Source organism: Cibotium barometz, chromosome 44, assembly GCF_041138505.1.
Source record: "Cibotium barometz isolate CiBa-2024 chromosome 44, ASM4113850v1, whole genome shotgun sequence".
In the NCBI taxonomy this organism is placed as follows: domain Eukaryota; kingdom Viridiplantae; phylum Streptophyta; class Polypodiopsida; order Cyatheales; family Cibotiaceae; genus Cibotium; species Cibotium barometz.
Window position 1 is genome coordinate 14526167 of NC_141089.1, and position 23112 is coordinate 14549278.

Sequence of the window (23112 nt, forward strand, 5' to 3'; positions counted from 1 at the left end):
TCACCACATTACTACTAATCCCAGTCTCTGTTGAGAAGGTTACGTTATTATTATCCAAAAAGAAAAAGGAGGAAAATAGGAAGGAAAAGTGGGGTGCGTGTGTCGCGTGGACAGGTACCTACAAGGGGGAGGGCGAGGGGGGCGGTAAGGAGCGAAAAGGTGGAAAACTGCAAAGGAAAGTAGGTCATGACGTGGACACCTAGAAGGGTAGGGACATTAAATTAATGGTTATTGTAAGAAGAAAGGTGTTTTAATAAGACCAACGTGTGAAGACAAAGATGGGGATTATGTTTTGTCGAGTGTGAAGGTACTTCGGTTGTGGGACATTGCCGGCGGCCATGCTATACTGTAGGTTTCCAGGCGAGCGTGGTGTTATTGCTTTGCGCTACCCGTACCCTATATAAGCCCCCTTGATCTCCTTTTACAAATTACAATGCCTTCGGTGTGAGCCTCATTCCTTACAGAGCTCATGCGCTGCCCAGTCCTCCTCTCCATCCCTGCAGGGAAATCACCAGCTTGCGTCGCCAGCACTATAATCATACGCATGCCGACCTCCTCCCTGCGTCACCCTAATCTCCTGTCTCAGCAACTAACCTCCCACCATTAGCAGCAACTGGTTCTCTTCCGAGTTTTCCTTCTTCAAGCTTCAATATCTTTCCACCGGTATTACACTCTATATCCCCCCTTCGCCTGTTTATTAATTTTCCCCAGCTGCTTGTTACCCAGGATTAATTAGCCTAAGTATTCATCTCCACATATCTATTTTAGCTCTGTCATATTGATTGCAGCATAGAATATTAACCTTTGATCCTATATTATAAACGTATGTTGGCCTTGTTAAATTCTTCTTCACCGAAGTCGATGATGGGATAGCCCACAATATATTGGCCAATTTACGTACTGAATGATACGAGAAAAACCCAATGCATTGCATGACTGAGAAGAATATAGCATAGCTCCATGGGCTTTCCGAGTGCTGCACAGGTACTTGGCGAATAATTTATACCAAAGCCATTCAAATCCTTATAAAATGCCTGCATAAAATATGAGGTCTACGCAGTACTGCCTTATGTATATACCTGCATATGGTTTCTGCCCATTATAACTACCTTTAATTAAATTAAACAGTTAGGCACCGACCTGCGCATGGGTTGAGTTCTCCTACCAACTTCTTCCAAAACAGTGTATTGCAAAACCTGCATGTGGGTTGGACCTCGCTAATCATTCTCTTAATCTTAGCGATTTTTTATGCTTATCATAATTTATGTTAAAACTGATTTTGTAACATTAACAATATTTATAAGCTTGCAAGTTGCCTCAATTGCTCCTCCCTGGTGGTTAATGAGCTGTACCTGGCTTGTACTTGAAAGGGGAATGTCAGGGTTGTACATTTGTTAAGCTTCATATTCACTGAAGTACTGTTCTCCTATTCCCTCTTTTTTGTTTGGTTCCATCATCTTGTATCATCATTTCTTTTTCTGTGATATCATATTTATATCCTCTTTGATGGGTGCAAGAAAACAAAAGTATTAGGCAATGCTAGATACTTCAGACCCCTATGGACGGGTCAATTTTGCCCCCCTTTTTGCTCCCAACATGTTAAATACATAAATATTTAAGCTGTGGGCATTGGGCAATGTGAGCATTTTGCCCTTCTACTTCTTCCATTTTATTATTCACAAGCAAGATTGATTTTGATTTGTTCTCTCTTAAATTTTTTGCTACTGGCATAGCTATTTGTAGGAGCCTGCCTGCTGCCTATCTCTCCCTTGCATTGGCTTGCCCACGTGGCATAAGAATAGAGCCCATCCTTGACCCTACTTCTTATCATCCTTAATCCTACTTCTCAACATCCCTAATCTTTCTTAATCTCATTATTTAAGTCCTTCTCATAGACAGATTAGCTTAGCTCCACCACATCTCGGAAGTATTTATGCATCCAACATTCAATGAAGTATTCTACATGATGGGTTATCATGGATGGACAGTTTCTGGACTCAAAAAGTTTGCTAGTTTCTTGAGTTTTATACATTCGTTATGCAAGAACCCCACCCCACCCCACCCCACCCCGGCCTTCTTCCCCGTTCTTTTGTAATTTGGGAGAAAATGACTGATGGATACATGCCATGCTTTGTACAGGTGGGTATTGAATGGAAATGGCAACAACTGTGTTCGAAGGGGGAGACTCTACGATTGGATCAAGCTTCTCACAGCAGGGATTGCGTGGAGCGGAGGTTGTGCACCCAAGAAGCCGACAAGATATTTACAGGGCATTATCCTTTGATAGATCAATCTCTTTCGATGAACCCTTGCCCCCTTTATCGAGGCTTCTCTCAAGCGGTAGCTACTCTGTCATCGCAGAAGTGCCCTTGCAGGACAGCTTCGAGCTCAAAAGGGCTGCCTCCGTTCCCAACTTCATCTTTGCAGATGTTGGGAAAGGGGTCTGGAGCCCCAAACTTGATAGAATTAGGGCTATGCAAAAACAAGAGCTCATTGACCAAACCCAGCTGGAGAACTGTCTCAGAGCATGTCATTCTGAGAGATTATGTGACCCAGAAACCGTAATCCATGTAGGAGAACCCCTAAACCATGCAGAAATCCCAAGCAGTAAAGTGCCCAATTGTAACCTCACCTCCCTCAGAGTTTGCCACTCTGAGAGATTCTCTGAGCCAGAAATCCTAATTTACTCAGAAGCTGTGAGTTTCCCAAAGAAAGAAGTGCCCAAACGTAGCTTTCCCCCAAAATTTACCTTTGGACGACACAAGATCACTCCTGAGTTGAAGACAGAATCACCCAATACAGGACTCTATGGGAAAAAACAAAACCCAAGAGCGCAGAAGAAGAAGAAGTTTCATTCACAGCCCAACCCAATGACGGGTGTGGAAGCTCCTCATCATGTGTTGCAGGAATTCCACAGGCACCCTGGCGGCTTCACCTTGCAACAGAATGATGGTGATGGTGATGAGAGATATTCCTTATTCAAGACTAAGGCTACAGCGCTTGAGAGGCCTGGCGGCTTCACCTTGCAACAGAATGATGGTGATGGTGATGAGAGATATTCCTTATTCAAGACTAAGGCTACAGCGCTTGAGAGGCCCTTCTCTCGAAAACCCCATCCAGAACAGCAGGTTAGACTCGGGTCTGAGGTCAATGTGGGGAGGTATTTCCATGCACTCCAAGGACCAGAGCTGGACATCCTGAGGGTAAGCATTTCTATCATGTTTTATCTGTAATTGATCAATCAGGACTTTCGATTCTTATATTAACATTTATGTTTGGAGCATGCAGGATTCTGAAGACACTGTGCTCCCAGTTGATAAAAAATGGCCTTTCCTCTTGCGGTTCCCGATTGGATGCTTTGGTATCTGCCTAGGCCTTGGTAGCCAGACAATACTATGGAAAACTCTGGCAACTGCAGCTTCCATGCACTTCATGCATGTCCCAAAGTTTATCAATCTGACACTATGGTGTTTGGCACTGATGACATTTCTCACAGTGTTCACAACATATTCCTTGAAGTGTCTCTTCTACTTTGAAGCCGTACGCCGTGAGTTTTATCATCCAGTTCGTATCAATTTCTTCTTTGCCCCATGGATAGCATGCATGTTCTTGACATTGGGGGTTCCTCCTGCAGTCACCAGATCCATACACCCCATCTTGTGGGTGTTCTTCATGGTACCTATCTTTGCACTAGAGCTCAAGATCTATGGGCAATGGCTATCGGGAGGCGAACGGAGACTCTCCAAGGTCGCAAATCCCTCCACACACCTATCCCTTGTGGGAAATTTTGTGGGGGCTCTCTTGGCTGCAACTGTTGGTTGGAGAGAGTTCGCCATTTTTTTCTGGGCTGTGGGTCTTGCACATTACTTGGTGCTATTTGTGACATTGTACCAGAGATTACCAACTGCAGCTGTACTTCCCAAGGAACTTCACCCGATATTTTTTCTGTTTGTTGCAGCACCAAGCACTGCGAGTGTAGCTTGGTCCAAGATTGTGGGTGACTTTGACTTAGTATCAAGAATTGCTTACTTTGTGGGCTTGTTCCTTTATTCATCTCTGGTAAGCTAAGATTTATTGAGATTTCATGTATGTTTATTTGCATATATGTATCATGTGCATGCGTACATCTATAGTTAGTGTGTCTATGTATGTGCCTACGAATGAACAAACAATGTGTGTGTATGAGAGAGAGAGAGAGAGAGAGAGAGAGAGAGAGATTATATTATGTGTGAACCAAGCCATGTCAAAATACAAAGACAAAGATTGGAGCATAGGCATACCGGTGGACAAATGAGAGAGGGCTAAAAAGTGTCTCTCAATGCCGGAGTACCTCATTAATGAAGGTGGAAAGAGCATTGCTCTTTCTCTTCTAGTGTGTGTCAAGGAAGAGAGCGTTTCGATTCGTCTCTCTCTCTCACACACACACACACACAGGGAGAGAGAGCATGTGCATGTTTGATTGTTAAATGAAGTGGTTATAATTCAAGCTTTTGAAACTATATGCTCATGATTACTCTTGTTTATTGTGTAGGTGGTGCGGGTGAACTTCTTTCGTGGCTTTAGGTAAGCTCTAACCCGAACCTTGCAATGCTTTTCTCTTTAACATGCAATATTCTAATACGAAGCATCTCAGTGGAAGAAGGGCAAGCTGTAGAAGAACAGGCATTCATCAAGAAATTACTTCACTGCCAACATGTTACCTTTACTGAATACACAGCTTTTTCATGTGCATATTGCTTGATCAAGAGATGTTGCATGCCTGTGTGTGCAACCATTATCCAAACTTATCAAAAAATTTACATATGATAGGTCAACAAGCATGCAGAATTTTCTTGCAAAGGATTGCCACATCACGCTTACTAAAGGAAGCTCTTCAGTATTCTTGCAAAGGTTTTCATGTTTTCCAACATTCTCATGGGACTTCGCGTGTTTGTTTTCAGGTTCTCAGTGGCATGGTGGGCTTACACCTTCCCTATGACTGCATCTGCCATTGCTACAGTCCATTATTCTCTCAAAGTCAAGCATCCCATTACACAGAGTCTGGCAGTGGTGCTTTCATTGATCTCATCTGTTACTGTTCTCTCATTGTGTCTCTTCACCATCCTTCACATCTTCTTTTGGTGCACCATGTTCCCTAACGATGTGGCTATCGCAATCACAAACGAGAACCATCAAGTAAAGCGGAAGATTAAGGAGTTAAGAGGCTACCCTAGAAAGTGCTTCATGTGGCAAGAGCAAAACCTGGCATGTAGGCAAATCCTTTATGAATGAAGTACGGAGAATGGGGTCACATCTGCTTTCAGCAAAAACTGATCTTTTTCCAAGCAATCGAATCAAATCTGCATGGGTGTGATTTATGAAGCCTGGCACGTCGAAAAGATTGCATCCACATCTCTTAAAAAAGCAATCAAAGGGCGTCTTTGAAGTATTTACATTGGACCAAATCCAGCCATTGCAGTGGTTGATGGCAATTTGGACTAGTATTTTTTTGAATTGGCATGAACCAGATTGGTTCTGCAATGTAAAAGTACATGAACCAGATTGGTTCTGCAATGTAAAAGTACATGTATATCATCAATAGCAGTGCTGATCAATCTCTGGTCATGCATTCCTGTGCCTTTTCGTCTGGGGCAAGCTTGGGTGTGGTGCTCCTGAAATCCTCGCAAGCTTGGTTGTCATGGAAGCAAACATAATTGGGGACCAAATCCAGCCATTGCAGTGGTTGATGGCAATTTGGACTAGTATTTTTTTGAATTGGCATGAACCAGATTGGTTCTGCAATGTAAAAGTACATGTATATCATCAACAGCAGTGATATATTGCATTCGTTTCACAGTTCATATTGTGATAAAAATCTTATGCTCCATGGTTCACCCTTAGGCTGATCAATCTCTGGTCATGCATTCCTGTGCCTTTTCGTGGGGGGGCAAGCTTGGGTGTGGTGCTCCTGAAATCCTCGCAAGCTTGGTTGTCATGGAAGCAAACATAATTGTTTCCCTGGACCACTAATTGGGTCTCTTTAGGGTTTTGGATCTAGAGTTTAGGGAGTTCCTCAACCAATAGTTGGGCTCCTTTAGGGTTTAGGGATTAGGGTTTAGACACCAAACTGCCATTGGCACAGTCTAGTAAAAAAATGGGCATAGTTGTGATACCTTTTAGCTCGTCCCTCTAGTGCTATGCCACGGATCTCAAATCTGGGGAATAGTGTTGGCCCAAAGTTCATTACTTCTTTTACAAAAAGGTATTTCTTTCCTTCATGTCATCATGTGCCTGCCCCTTTGATGGGCATGTGCTATGACATGTAGCACTGTACTTTTCTCCATCTTTTGTTTCAGTAAGAGGGTAGAGGACCATGATGGGTACTCCTGTTTTACCTGCTACATCTGAGGCTGATTATAGCATTCTATAAAAAGCAAAGCACTTTTGTTGCAAGTTTGCAGCATTGAAAGTTTGAGAGGTTTATACGAGCTGGAGTCTATAACTGATTTTATTCCATACCGGCCTCTGCTCATAAGATGAAGCTTCATCATCCAAAGCTAATTAGAGTGCATAGGCTCTTTCCCTCTCTCTCTCTCTCTCTCTCTCTCTCTCTAATTGGGCTGTGGAGCAGGCAAGTGTCCTCTCTCTCTCTCTCTCATTCTCTGAGAGGGACTTACGCTTGCCTGGTACACTCATAACATGTTTTGTACTAACTTCTAGGTGTATCTTATCTTAAAGATGAAAAGATAATCTTATAAATATGTACATAGTACATACTAATAAAGTGAGATATGAAAAAGAGAATATCTTTCTAATATGTACATACACATCTCTCTTTCCTTGTGCCACCCACAAGTGGGGCAGATTGGCTAGTGCGAGGGCCCTTATAAAGGCCATGATCCACCCGAGTTCAAGTCCCACTGTTGGTTGTATATGCCTCGTGTTGCATTCTACCGACGTTAATACCTCTCTCTCTGTATATATGATGTTCTTTGAGAGAAATTAGATCGATCTCTCTCTCTCTCTCTCTCTATATATATATATATATATATATATATCTCTATCCATCTATGTTCTTTGTAATTTCTCTCTTAATGATCTTAGAGATTTAAAAAGATTAAGTTTGCTCAAATTTATAAAGGATTAAAAGGACAACGAACAAATCCAAGGAACAAAATCAAGCCAAAATTCATACTATCATGGCTTTCAAGATTATACGGTAAATAAATAAACAAACATAAGTATGCAATTAAGAGATGAGTTCGACATTATATTTGTTTAAAGTTAGACATATTTTGAGGGCAATTGGAGAGTTTATTATCGACTCTGAGACCCCTTAGAGAGGACACACAGAGATCTATATTCTTGGATTATGGGGTTAGAGGTTGTAGATCTATATTCTTGGTACATCTATATTCTTGGATTATGGTGATAGAGCTTGAGTGCATATTAGGAGGAAGCTTCCTCGAGGGAGCTTGGAGGGAACTTCTTCTTCTCTCTCTCTCTCTCTCTCTCTCTCTCTCTCTTGCAAGAAGTATTGCTTTTTGGTTCCATAGGCCGTATGTGGCCTTTATGGATGTTAATACAATCATCTCTCTCTCTCTCTCTCTCTCTCTCTCTCTCTCTCTCTTTCACACACAATTGGCTAGAAGTGTTGATTCAATATTATAGAGTGCAGTAACGATGTGATTCAAACCTTTTTGAGTCATTTCTTGAATGTAAATTTTGTACTATGCTAAGATCATCAATAACCACATGTTTGTAAAAACAAGTAAACATATCAGTTTGCACAAATGTCTGAATTGGTTTACACAAGAGGCTTTGTAGACTTTGGATGAATCCCCAAGTAAAAGTGAAACCTTCCCATTTTCAAGTAGATTTAGGAATTACATTTTCCAAAAAGAAGAAAGATGGAATGAGTATTTCGGGACATATTTTATCCAATAGACATAATTTACAAAAATGGATATGTATGTAGGTTACAAAATATTTCCTTCCATGTGGAGCTTTGACTATCATGATAACCTTACATGTATATATATTTAAAATTAAATAGTTAAAACTCTAGATACCTGATGCATGGACACAATGGCAATAACAGGGAAAGTACATCATAATCATTTGTTGGATCCACACAAACTATGTGTCACCCTATAGTGCAAGCCACTTGAGTGAGGTCACCCACTCTAACATATATGTCGAGTACCATGTCCTTTGGGTTGTTGTACATTTGCAAGACATGTTCCCAAAATTTCTTGCTATGTAGAAGCCCCCTTGCAAAAGGTAACTACATTTTAGTTGCTTTGTTGTTGCAATGGAGTAAAAGTGAAGATTTCCTTTCAATTTCATCTCTATTTTAATATACTCGCTGCACTAAGGAATTCACACCAAGGAATTCCTTGATTGTCAAGAGACCAGTAACTCTCGTCTCTCAAAGGTATCACTAACATAGTCATTGAGTGGAGCCATGATCTTTGCCATATAGGGGCAGCACACCGACCCGAGGGAAGTGTTGAGATATCGAGCTCAACTATTTAAGATATGGATAACATGCAAGGATGATAGCTCTACCACTGCCATAGTTTGTCATAGGTATCACTAACATAGTCATTGAGTGCAGCTAAGATCTTTGCCATATAGGGTAGCATTGATCCATGGGGGAAGTGTTAAGATATCAAGATCAACTAGTGTGGATATGGATGATAGCTCCAACACTTCCATAGTTGGTGGAGGTATACTTTCATGTCACCCCATCTTAACTATCCCTGCTCAAGCTGATTGGACTCATAGTAATTCTTCCATTCTATACGAGCTATTACAAGGACCTTGAGTTAAGTAAGTGCCATCTTACTCCTTTTACTTTATCTAGCTATACCTCAAAGTATTTTTCCATAAAATCAATCCAAGTCTCTACTATTTCTCCAAAGTCTTTTCCTTCAACTTTGAAGAAAGGATCAAGTTCAAACGTGTGAACCGCATCCCTTACATTCATATCAAGTTCTTCCTCTAAAGGTATTGTAGCTATCTACCTCAATGATTCATTATGTCCTAAGAAAAATAATTGGTTTTGGATAAATTCTACTGACATCGTATATGGTTAATTGATTTATTTATAATTATTCACTTACTGAACCCCAAGTTCCCTCATTTTAGGCTCTAAATGAAAGACATTCTTATTTGTTATTGTAATCGAATTCATATGTATGAACTAAATACAATTCACTTGAGAACAATATTACAATTTTCATCTTACCAGCACTAGGATTACTTTCCTATTCTCTTGTTTTTCCTTAAGAGAATTTCTTAGAAAGTGGTAAGCTCTATTAACTTTCCACATTTCCTCATATTATTAAGCATTAAGTTAGTCCTCTCAACAAGGTGATGTGAGAGTTTCCCATTAAAGTAGTTATTCATGGAAAAGGCAATAGGCTTTAGAACTTTCTCTAAAGTTAATTTATAGAGTAATGACATAATTCAAGAAAAACCCCAAAGTTGTCATTTTTATATAAGGCTTCATCTTTTCAATCTCTCTTATAGAAATTTCATTTATGTACACAAGTCAAATATCCATGTTTTGATTTTATAAAAGGTTATATTCATGAAAAGACATACTCGAAATAGTAAATATAATATGTGTACAAGTTTCTAAAAAGATTTCGATTAGTTAATTATATGTATAAGAATTTGACCTACTATAGCTTTTTAGAAATCAACAAGGTTCCCTTGGTATAAGTATCCTTGTGAGTAGGTAGAAGCTATCTGAGATCCAAGACTTCTTGACAAAATTCAACGTCCTTTGAGGCATTGTCTATGTTTACAACCCAATAGTCTACCACAGTAGCATCTTTTAGCTCATGACAAATGATTATGTTTTGGGTTAAAATTTCAATGTCCCAAATTGGTTTTTCACAATCACACAAGAGTTATACTGCTCATCCGAATTTTGGCACTACTATATATATGACCATTATTAGCCTTCAAAGAGTTCTTCATAGAATACTTAGGTACCACTCTATTTGTCTAGCTATCTTCTCTTCAAGATCTTCATTTTATGATTATCATTGTTCTCATGGCTCCTCTTCAAGATTTTCATTATGATTATCATTGTTCTTAATCGTCATGGCTCCTCAAATTTCACAGGAAACATTTTTAATTATCTGATTTCCTCTTACTAGTCCAAGGTTTAAGGATAAAATATTTATCAAACCGAAACATATCCTTATTCATTTTTTTAATACAATGGGGTAGAGGTGTGATGTACAAGCTTAAACTCTTTCTCACATGGTGCATTCATATGCATATACATACATGTCATGATATTTAGATAGGATCAGCACCTAGGGACCATAATCCTTTAACGAGGGATAAACTGACTAATGAGCCTAAACAATCGACGATGAGCTCTAACGTTATGGGGTTGGGGAAGATGATAAATTACAAGCTTCCTCACAACCTCTAGTCTCATCAAGTTTAAGGATCATCATCTCATTCTTACATGTCACATGGATTTGCCAATATGACCAACCACATGTGCCTTAATGTGAATGCACTCATAAGTTCGGGGATCCTAGATAGGTATGAAACAACCATCTAAAAATCCAATAGTAATGTTGTAAGTTTCAATTTAGAGATTCCTGAATTTTGGTTGAAATGTAATAAGCCGAACAAGACGACAATGAGGATGAATGGAATGAGTCCCTGCAAATGATGTTCATAACTAGAATGACGATAATGACTTCAGCAAATCACTATGAGATTAGTGGATTGTGCTGACAAAATTGCTACTGTTAACACGACCCAGTGGATCAAGTTAAGGGATGACCCAAAAAACTAGTCACACCACTTTCACATCCAATATGAAATTACCTTTTTCAGAGATTCAATTGTCTTTAAAAAAATCATTTAATGAAATCATAGTCACTGATCATAATCCTCCAAAAATTTTTGGTTGAATTCTGATTTCCAATCATTCCTTCCTCAATGTACCTATGGCATCATTGGCAAACCAGAATGCTCACCACCTCTCTACTTAGGGGTCTTTTTGATGGTTCCTAGCTCATAGTACTCGGCAATATTCACATATCAAAATGGAATCTTCATTGAAGATCAGCAAGATCAACCAACAGATCCATATAAAAAAACCATGGACTCATCCGTTGTGAGGACCAGCAAGGTCAATTAACCAGATTCATGCCCGAATTTAGAAAATAACTCTTACTCCTTGTTCCAATATCTTCCACGATGCATGTGTGGGTATCGTCGTCGGTGACCTAGAGCCTGAGCACCATATGGTCAGCACCCTCTAGGATCCTTCGCACGTGACCTAGCGCTTCACTCATAGGCCGCTTCCTTGGTCCCTCATCCACCGTACTGGAAGCTCACCATTTTAATCGAACCGAGGCTGGTCAAGACCTTGGCCAACCTTGCTACGCGAGACGTCCTCCAAAGACTCTCCATTTGTTGTAAATTTATGAAATTAGGTCTCCACGACCTCATTCACAAGATGGTCAAAATGCTTCTCTAGCATTCTTGACATAAAACATTCATTTAAAAACATTTCAAAAATATAGTTTCTATAACGAACTCTCGTCTTTCCACATTGCTCCACATCAAACCACATTAATTAATTCCACAACCATTTCATAAGTATTCCTATTCTCATCCAATCACATTATTTTCATAAGTATTCCTATTCTCATCCAATCACATTATTTTCATAAGTATTCCTATTCTTATCCAATCACATAATTTTCATAAGTATTCCTATTCTCATCCAATCACATAACTTTCATCTCATCACATCTTTTCTCAATTTATCCTCATCAGCAGATCTCATCCACGAGTTCGCATCTACCCATATCCACATCTCATTTTTCCCCGAAGTACATTCTCAGGAACTCCGGCTCTCTCCAGAATGCAAAGGGAAGACCTTTAAAGGGAGATTATATGCTTCAGATGTCAGGGACTTGGGCACCAGCTCAAGGATTGCCCATCTCCTTCTGTGGGCCGCCAAGGAACCCAAGGTCCCAAAATTTCGAGACAGACTCCTTCATATCAGTCCAATCAGGGTCCCCAGCGCGAAAATCAAGGTAACCCCAGAAGAGTGCCAACTCAGCCTGCAGCCTCCATGCAAAGTAGTCTCCAAACTCCCTCCCAAAATTGGAATAACCAAAGAGAGAGAGTTCCACCTCAGACTGTAGTAGCAGCCATAGCAGTCACCATAGCTGAGGAAGTGGAGGAAGAGAAAGGACATATCTATGTAGCAATTGAGCATCAAGGGAATACCCGTCAATTCGCAGTCCTCCAAACTCTAGCAGAGTACCAGGGTAAGAAATTCAAGCTTTTGATTGATTCAGGCAGTACTCATTCTTTTATTTCCCCAGGATGTCTGCGTAAATTAGTCCTAAATCAAAAATCAGGGAGCCTATGCAAGTGGAATTAGCTAGTGGGAAGATTCTTTTCACTCACCTTGAGACTGACCGTATTTAGTTTAGCTTATATGGGAACGTAACAGAGTGCTAATTCAGAGTCCTACCCCTGGGAATATATGATGGAATACTTGGAATGGATTGGCTCCAAAAGAATCAGGCTGATATTCATTTTCACAAAGGAACCATCTCTTTCCTAGACCTTCACGAAAATAAAGTTCAAGGAATTGGAATTTTCGGATCCCTAGTGCTGCAATTAGTCAAGGCTTCCAAATTATTAAAAGGGCTCAGAAAAAGGCAAGCTGTGTATGTCGTTAAAATGAATTCGGTAGACATAAAATGCAAGGCTAAAGAACCAGAGTGGTTAAGTGAGTATGCAGATGTATTTCCTGAAGAGCTGACTGAGATTCCTCCATCTCGTGAAGTAGATCATGAGATTGAATTAACCCTCAGAGCTCAGCCACCAGTAGCTCAATGTGCATACAAAATGCCAGTCCCTGAAGCCATAGAACTGAAGGAGCAGTTAAGACAACTGTTAGAGTAGGGATTCGTCACACCCCACAGTGTCTCACCTTGGGGAGCGCCCATTCTCTTTCAAAAGAAGAAATATGGAATGTTAAGACTCTGTATTGACTACAGAGGACGGAATCAATTAACAATTAAGAATAAGTATCCTATTCCTAGGATTAATGAACTTCTGGATCGGTTAAGCGGTACCCAAATGTTTACAAAGATAGATGCCAAATCCGGGTACTACCAGATCATAATCAAGGAGCAAGACATCCCAAAGACAACATTCAATACTCGCTTGGGCATTATGAGTTCACAGTCATGCCGTTTGGATTAACTAATGCCCCGACGACATTCAATCATCTTATGCAAGATATTCTCAGAGAATACTTGGATGATTTTGTTCTTGTCTTCTTTGATGATATCTTAGTATACTCAAAGAATGTTGTAGACCATGAAGACCATGTGCGTAAAGTCCTGGAAATCCTAAGGAAACACTAACTCTTTGCAAAGAAGAGCAAGTGTTCCTTCTCTGTTGACCAGGTAGTGTCAAAGGATGGGATTTCTCCTGACCCCGCAAAGATCTAGGCAGTAGTTGAATGGCCAGAACCCAAGTCAGTAAAGAAATTCAAAGGATTCCTAGGGTTAACCGGATGGTATAAGATCTTTATACCTAGGTATGCTCAGATAGCATCCCCTTTAACTAACCTTCTCAAGAAAAGTACACTTTTCCAATGGACTGCAATGTGTCAGAGTGCCTTTGATAAGCTGAAGGCAGCCTTAGTAACCAACCCTATGCTTAAATTGCCAGATTTTACCAATCCCTTTGAGGTATTACTGATGCTAGTGGATTTGTCTTAGGCAGTGCTCTAATTCAGGAAGTCATGTAGTGGCCTATGAATCCAAAAAACTCAGAACACATGAGAGGAGTTATGCCATCCATGACTTGGAGTTACTCTCCGTAGTGTATGCTCTGAAGTTGTGGTGGAGACATTATCTTTTGGGACAAAGATTCACCTTGATGATAGATCATCAAAGTTTGAAGTGGATCTTCACCCAAAGGGATCTCAACAAGTGTCAAAGGAGATGGATGCAGACCCTATAGGAATTTGATTTTGAAATAAAGTATCGATTGGGGAAAGAAAATGTGGTTGCAGATGCGCTCGGCAGAAAAGCCTCCTTGCTTGCAAATACAGTGGTGTCAAATCCATTGATCAATGAAGCAAAGGAGAAAATCATGCAGGACAAATTCTTTGCCCCTATTGCTACCCTTCTGATGCAGGAAAGCAAGACTCCTCAAGAAATGAGTCGAGTTCTTGGATACAAACTGGATGAAGGATGCATGTATTATAATAATCGGATATGTATCCCCAATGATGCGGGAATAAAGGGAAGAATTCTAAGAGAAGCCCATGATAGCCTGATAGCTGGACATCCAGGGTTTATAAAAACCTATATGTCTGTGAAGAAACTTGCTTCTTCTGGCCAGGACTCAAAAAGGATGTACTTGATCATGTAAGAAAATGCTTAATGTGCCAAAGAGTCAAGGCGGGCAGAGAGAGTCAAGATGCCAGGGAAATTGCAGCCTCTAGACGTTCCATAGATGAAGCGGGAATGCATCAGTATGGACTTTGTCACTAGATTACCTTCAGTGCAATCAGGTTACAACTCCATTTTTGTGGTAGTTTGACAGGCTAACCAAAGTTACCCATCTGATTCCAGTGAAAGAAACATACTCTACAGTGGATGTTGCCAAAGTTTTCCTTAAGGAGATCTTCAGATTGCATAGTTTACCCAGGAGGATAGTAAGTGACCGAGATCCCAAATTCACATCGAAATTTTGGACTACATTCTTTGAAGTAGTAGGAACTTTCTTGGATCTCAGCATAGCCTGCCGCACCATAAAGACTGCCAGTGCACAGGATAAAGAGGTGCAAAAAAAAAAGAGTCTGGAAAAATTTTCATTTTTTGTCGCAAAAAATTGGGAGGTTTTCTAACTTTCCGAGAGGAGTTAGAAAACACCCATCATCAAAATTTTGGTCCCGGAACCATTTTCCCATAGTGAGTTCAGTATGGGAAACTGGTAAATTTTAGGCGATTTTTTATCCTAAAAATATGCTATTTTTTTGGCCTAACGTGTTCGAGGGGGGTCAAAATGGGTTCTGGCAAAGTTTGAACCAACTTGAAAAATTTTGGATTTTTTTTAAAAAAAAACTTAAAAATTTGACCTTATGCACTTGCGGTCGGGGACGTCATATAGACAGTGCCATAGGGTCTAGGGCACCTTCTAGAGTACCTCCGTAGGAAAGTAGGACCCAATCGGTAGGAAATTTGGTAGATATTGCTGAAACCTTTTTCGAATCCCATGCCTTCTACACTCAACAAACCGAGAGCACAATAACACAAAGCATAGGTAGTGGCAGACATGACCACAAGGTAGAGAGAAGTATTGCAACACTCCTGTATAAAAAGTGAACCCACAACCAATATAGGCTTCATAGCCACCTATTGTTACCATGTATCATGTACCAACTCAGTAAATTGGAGGGAGTGCATGAGGATCACAAAGGTTCCCGTGTTCAACCATGTCCTTTAGAAGCAAACAAATACTTGAAAAGTCTACCTCTTCTTTGTAATTTAGCTATTTACAAGTTTAATTACGATAATAAATAGCTAGTATAAGTATAAGACTCATGATACTCTGTAGGTAGTTTGTGGACCCAAGAAAAAGATCAACCACACAATATTGTCATGATTTAAGAGCACGTATTATGCTTTACATCATAACTGTATACAAGAAAGATGCACAAATAGAAAAAACACAAGTTCCACATGAGTGTTTTATACCATACACCTGTGCTTTCAAGCACATTAGTTGTGGGTAGGAAGCATAAAACATTTTAAACACATGCTATAAACTAAAATTCATTTTATAAAAAGCAAATAAGACACATAAAATGCTTTATATCATAATGTAGATGCTTCATGCACTCTCATCTTGTTCTCTAAAGCATACAGATAATTATATCAGGCACAATAGAGCTTAAAGCACATGCTCTATCAAGCACAACATAATACATTCACAGCACATGGAGTATGATACATATGTTTTTGCAGAGTCTATTGGTGCTTTACAACATTGTAATATATGTGTTTACAAAGTATGTGAAGCATCAACCAACCTTCGATTGGTGGCTCAAACCCCACCTTACCCTCACCTTTATATGAGGTGGTGTCTCTAGCATGGCACCTAGCTACTTGTTTTACTAGCTCGGAAGGGGATAAAACAGATACAAGCTTGCTTGTAGGGAAGGGGATAAAGTAGATACAAGATTTCTCCTTCAGAAGGGGATGAAGTAGATGGAGGCTACACAAAGTAGAGACATGCCTACACAGTTGGGCTGATTAGAGACAAGCCTACACAGCTGGCCAAGTATGGTGAGGATAGGCAAGGAGACAAGGAATGTAGAGCGATTGCACACAAGGGTCCAAACTATACAAAGAAAATCAATTCATTTGACTAGCAATTCAATTACAACCCACCACTCCGACTTGTCTTACCCACCACACTTCGACTCGCCTTACCCACCACTCCTAATCATAACTTGAAACGTGAATAAACAAAGGATTTTTTAAATGTAGTTTTTATGTAAATATTGTAAACTTGCTTTATACTTTAAACTCACTTTATACTTATAACTTCCATACCTTTGATTAGGTTCTTGTTTTTTAATGCTTAAAACCACACAAAAATGACACCAATTCTTGCTTTCACACTATGGATCTTTGCATGAAGCCTTTGTGCATAGATCCTTAATGCATTCTGCATGTGTATTATGGCTTAAGCGTCTATCGAGAATGGCTTATGCATAGAGGGCATATTGTATGAATCCTTTATAATTAAGGGATTTATGTATAGCTGTTGAGATGTCAAGCTTAATATGAGTTGACACTCACGAGTCACTTGCATGACCGTTCAACATTTACATCACTAGCGGGTTTGGTAGCTGGGCACCGACATATCTTCACTCACTACAAGGGATCGGGCTCATACCCGTACTCCTAGCCGCTAAAAATGACGTGAAAAAAAGTAACGGGCCCGTGTATCAGCGCGTGTATCATCGCGGCCAGAGACATGCGTGTAAAAGCGCGTGTATAGGACTGTATAGACGCGCTGATACAAGCGTCTATACATGCGTTTTGTGACTTTAGATGCGCTTATACACGCGTATTTCTCAGATTTGACGCGTTTATACACGCGTGTTTTACAGATTGTCCGCGTATATACACGCGACTTTTTGCATTTTTGACGCGTTTATACACGCGAACAGAGAGCAACAAAATAATCCAGAGAGTGCTATTTGGTATCTGAATGCTGTTGCTGTTCCAGCATTCCAGCACCTAATAACACTCTCTGGATTATTTTTTTTGTGCATTAGACCATCCACGAAGAACATATCCATGAGGAAGATTAAGACAAGAACGACATGAATGCATACATTGTCAATACACGATTCAAGATAGACATGAATGCAATACTATCGATTCACGATTCAATACACGATTCAAGATAGACATGAATGCAATACTATCGATTCACGATTCAATATTACTATCAAAATTTCACACATATATACAAGGGAGTCCATATGTCGAAGTAGCCCATGGCTTCAGTTTACAAAAAAATATATACAACCACATCCTTAATATGGAATGTGATACTATAAGTCTGAGTACTACTCAGACCCAGATGATGACTCGGTGCTCCCTCCATGCTCAAATGAGCTCACATCGGTCGGAATGTCCGATGAGTAGTGCTCACGTCCACCCTCTCTAGTGGCAGCGGGTGGATCATCAGCAGCTTGTGCCTGTTCAAGTAATATATAGTATATAAGTATATATATATATGTAATTCAATAAACCAAAATCATTCGTTTAGAGTTTTCAAGTACCTGTCGACCGTATGGTCTCATGGCCATCTCAAACTACACGTCCGTAATACGTCCCTTGGCTTTGAAGATGGCCCACGTGTCACGTCTGCTATGCCGGCAAGCATACGCAGTATCGTGGGTTGTGGGCTTCCACCCCGCCGCCCCGTCGCTGTATCATAATCAACACAATTTGTAAGATTAAAACAATCATAGAATCAATGAATTAAGTAAACAATCAAATAAAGTGGCAAGATACTTACGAACTCTGCCTCCCATGACTCGACGCCGCCAGATCCGAAATGCGAAGATCCAATGGTCTCCATCTGGATCCGTCGTGCCTCCACATGCTGCCTGCTCTTCACGCCACCCTCTGCTCGTTTCTTTGCCTCCTTTCACTCGCGTTTGTGCGCAGTGGTGGTGGTGGCAGGGTTCTCGGCAGGATAGCCACCCGCAGCTACATTTAGCCCATCATCGTACGCGAGTTTTTTAAGGTGAGATCTTTTATTACTTAAGATCTCCCTTATTCGCGTCCTTCCCCATACATCCGAGAATGTAGCATGTGGGGGATTGGGGTATCGACTATGTACAGCCTCTATCACCTCCCCAACTAATCGGCTATTTTGATCTTTAAATTTAATAAAATAATTTCTATACAAGTTTGATACTACCCCACGCATGTACTCCATTACCTCTTTCCCCCTCGCATCCATCACTATCCTGTCCCTATCCGTCACATCATAGCAGATCACTCCCTCCACCTCTCTCATCTCCTCCTCTTCCGCCGAACTGTCTCCTCTAACTCTTCTCCCTCTATCTCCTCTCTCACCGCGTGCCCTACTACCTCCCCCACCAAAGCACCCGCCGCATCCTCCACTCCCACTCTTCCTACTGCTGCGGGGTGGAGTCATGACTGGGGGATTGTCTACGTGACGGTGGCTGTGAGCCCTTACGTGACACTCGCGGTAGGGGTATAGACACCAGGCATGGAAGGAGGGGGATGGGCATACATGTACTCTGTAAGCTCAACTGGACCAGGATGGCGCCCAAAATGATTTAGCATCTCCATCAGCCAATTGCTGTACGCAAATGGATCGGATGAAGAACCTGGAATATCCATAAAGAATTTGAAAAAATAATCCTCATGTACATCAAGGGCAGTCTCTTGACTCACACAAATATCATCATCCAAGTCACCTATCAGCCTGCAAACCATAGAAACAGGAAACATAGTCTCGTGTATACACCCATCCAGAAACCCGTGTATACACCGTCCAGAAACGCGTGTATACACCCATCCAAAAACGCGTGTATACACCCGTCATAAAATGCGTGTATATCCGCGTGAACAGTCTGTGTAGACAGGATATACACAGATATACCGACCTCCAAAAATGTGTCCTTATAAAAGGCCCACTGTCGCCCCTATCAGAATTGTTCACCCAAAATCGCAACCAGACAAGCAAAAGGACGGAGACAAACCCAAAAAGCAAAGAGAAAATAGCATAAACAAATCTGAGGAAGGAGACAAGGCAAAGGACAAACTGACTCACCTCTGAAAAAGTGAGTCTTCTTTCTTGGTCGGTTTCCTTCACCCGTGTTTGTGTGCTCCTTCTTTGCTCACTCCTTGCACTTAGGTTTAGTGTCTGTTGAAAGAGGCGAAAACGAAAGAGAGCAGATATGTTAGTTCAAAATGTTTATTTGGGGAAGGCGGGTTATTTTTAGTTTAAATAGGCCGTCGCATGTAAAAACGCGTGTATTTTTGCGTGTATGATAAATTAGCCGCGTTTATACACGCGATTTTAAAGATCTAGCCGCGTTTATACACGTGATTTTCAAGAAGTACCCGCGTTAATACACACGATTTTAAGGAAATAGCCGCGTTAATACATGCAATTTTTAGGAAATAGCCGTGTTAATACACGCGATTTTTATACTTTCATTAAAAACATATTATGATTTTGTGTTTTCTGGTTTGTACATAGGATATCATCAACCTCCTCAAGCAATTCTGGGGAAGATGAGACAATGCGTCATCGTAATCGCGATGTGTGGTTGGGACAACGGATCAAATGTATGTGTAATCGATGTCAAGGATGTATTGTACGAGCACGTCGAATTACCTTGAATCACATCTCCATGTATGGAGAATGGAATCAAACAGGTTTAGAGGTGAGTAGATGTAAATTGAAATGACTCACGGTATCCAAATTAAATTAATGGAGTTGTAATATATAAACTCTAATTGAAGCAGGATGCAGTACCACACCCTAACATGGTGCCCTACGCACGGCGAGAGCACGCAAAGCGTCGAACGAGATGATGCTGGAGCTTCGGGATCTATTGTCAGAGATGAGTGGAAAAGGGATGACAATAGCCCTACACCCCACGAAGTTATGGAAGAGGAAGTGTTTGATGATATGGTGCGGAATCTTTTTAAGGATGATCCCAAAGGTATGGACGACGATGATATGGAACAAGAGCATCTTTACAAGGCTTCATCGACACCGGTTTTTGAAGGGTGCACATTCTCTATTTTACGTGCTTCACTTTAACTACTCAATATACAAACAGTTTATGGATGGAGCAATGCAAGTCTTGACGCATTATTGAAGTAAGCATTCTAACTTGCAAATTTGAATTAGTGGTTTAAGGTTTAGGATTTAGGACTAATTGATGATATTGGATGCAGGCTATTATCAAACATGCTTCCAAAGGAAAATAGACTACCCACCCTCAAGAGACATAGCGAGGCGCTATGTGACATCTCTTGGAGGATTGGATTATGATCGCATACATGCATGCGTCAATGATTGCATTCTCTTTCGTGGGACGCATAAGGAGGCTCGACATTGTCCCACTTGTGGTGAAGCAAGGTATAGAACAGATGTGAAGAGTTTTGATGTACCTCGTAAAGTCTTGCGACACTTTCCTATAATTCCTCGCATCAAACACATGTTCAAGTGCAAATCCATAGCAGAGCTCATGTCATGGCATTCCTCACATCGATCGGCGGATGATGGCATGTGGAGAATTCCCGCAGACACTCCTGCTTGGAAGCATATTGAAGATGAGTGGCCCAGCTTTAAAACAGAGCCCAGAAACTTGAGACTTGGCCTAGGTATGGATAGAGTGAATCCATTTGGTTTCAAAAGCACCACATACAGCGTGTGGCCAGTTGTGTTGGTGAATTACAACCTTCCACCATCAATGGCGATCAAGAAGGGACATCTTATGTTATCCCTTCTAATTCCAGGGAAACATAAAGTCAAGCATATGGATGTTTATCTCGAACCGTTTATTGATGAGTTGGAGGAACTATGGAGAGGTGTTGCGGTGGTGGACATTAGTAGGCCTCCCTCCTCTCGACACTTTGACTTAAAAGCAGTGTTGATGTGGACAATGCATGACTTTCCAGGATACAACGATTGTTCTGGTAAGAATTGTAATTACCTCCCTACTCTAATACTATTGGCTATATTAATTATAAATATTGACTTTATTATTCTAACTTTTATTTATATTTTAATAGGTTTGAAAACATCGGGTAAACATGCATGTCCTGTTTGTGGCCCTTCGTTAGTACATGAGTATGCTGACGGTTTGTGTAAGACTATATTCAATAATCATCATCGATTTCTCCCCTCAGATCATCCTAAATATGTTGCTAGTAAGAGTAACATTCCTCCACAAACACTTCGTGCAAAAGATGGAAGAGTCTACAACTATTCTTCCTCCAGATGGCATGAACAGGTATAGTAATGTTTTTCAATCTTATTTTGTGTAGTCTCTAATTGGATTAAAGGTCACATAGAGCAATCCCTTGTGTAGGTACTCCATTTTTTTTCGACTACCATATTGGACCCATCTTAAGATCAACCATCTTCTTGATCCCATGCACATCTTCAAGAATGTGGGATCTGGTATTTGGGAACATGTTATTGGTAAACAAGACAATGTTAGCGTATGTGAGGACTTGCAGGTCGCAGGACGTATGCGTCAAGCTTGGCCACAAGAGGAGGGTGGGCACGTTCGTCTTCCGCCTGCACCATGGATTATATCAAAGAAAGAGGAGAAGCAGGTAAAGCAGGCCATCACCACTTTGCGTACTCCCACTGGATGCATGAGATCATTGAAGGGAGCCTTTACAACCACTAAGAAAAGAGGCGTTGAGCAACTATATGGGTTGAAGTCCCACGATTGGCATAAGATGCTCCAATTAAGTGTTTTCCAAGTCTTGTACGTTGAAATTAAATTTTGTAATGCCATAAACCATACATACATGTGCTCTTATGTGCGCAGTTCATACTACCTACTAGCATCGACCATTGTGCAAATAAGAGTTTGAAAAAATGTATTTATAAGATAGGCGAGCTTGTGAGGTATGTAAAACCCATGTCAGATTACCCTTCATTATATCTTGCAAAATGAACGTGCATGAGGTATAACGTACTATTTTTTTATTTTTCAGATATGTTAGTTCCAAAGCAATTGATCCAGCCACGTTGGATGATGCGCGTGTTATGGCAGTGGAGGTGGTTTGTTTGGTAGAGGAGACTTTTCCGCGAACCATTCTCACAAGTCAACTACATCTCATTGTGCATTTAGTGGACGAAATCGCTTTATGTGGCACTGTGCATGCACGTTGGATGTTCTTCCTAGAGCGCTTCATGAAGGCCTTAAAAGACTTTGTGAGGCAAAGTGCAAGGCCTGAAGGAAGCATGGCCGAGGGTTGGTTGATACAAGAGTCTCTTGTATATATTTCAGAATTTCTTGGTCAGGTGGACAGCTCTTTGCCACGACTATGGAGCAATGAAGAGGACTTGAGGATGACCTCTATTGTGCCTCAAGGAAGAGGACAGAGTAAAGTAATTGACAGAACATTGATGGATGATCTCAATTTCACTTGCATCCTTAATAGTGATGTGATGAGCAGATGGGTTACAAGTTATGAGGATGCAAAGACAAAAAGGCAAGCAGAAAGAGCTCCCTTTCGGAGGCAACATGGCTCTCGTAAGGCGTACCCTAAGCATCTAGCAACACTTCCGAATGATATCCATGTTGATTGGTTGCGTGAGGAAATGGAAAGAGCAGAGAACGACGAGGGGCTGCATATCACGGCGGAAGAATGGGAGTATGCACGAGGATGCATGTTAAAGGTACATAGAACTAATGTTTTGCATTAGTTGTAAGTGGTCTCCACCACGCTACGGATTCGGGGTACTAGCAGTGGAAGTAGCACATCGTGCGCGGGGCAGGGGTCTCAC

At 40.8% G+C, this 23112-nt stretch overlaps 1 protein-coding gene across 3 annotated transcripts; it reads left to right on the top strand.

The window, feature by feature from the left end:
* The first annotated feature begins 453 nt into the window (after nt 1-453).
* On the top strand, nt 454-5528 carry LOC147612985 (S-type anion channel SLAH2-like). Of its 3 annotated transcripts, XM_086782017.1 has the most exons (6): nt 454-663; nt 2140-3203; nt 3289-3547; nt 3635-4059; nt 4532-4563; nt 4941-5528. In XM_086782017.1, exons 2-6 carry the CDS (start codon nt 2151-2153, stop codon nt 5269-5271), a joined length of 2100 nt encoding a protein of 699 aa, XP_086638143.1. In that variant the 5' UTR covers nt 454-663; nt 2140-2150; the 3' UTR covers nt 5272-5528. The 3 variants fall into 3 exon arrangements, with proteins under 3 accessions (XP_086638143.1, XP_086638141.1, XP_086638142.1); XM_086782015.1 differs by having other exon boundaries at nt 3289-4059; XM_086782016.1 differs by lacking the exon at nt 454-663 and having other exon boundaries at nt 1662-3203; nt 3289-4059.
* The last annotated feature ends 17584 nt before the right edge of the window (nt 5529-23112 follow it).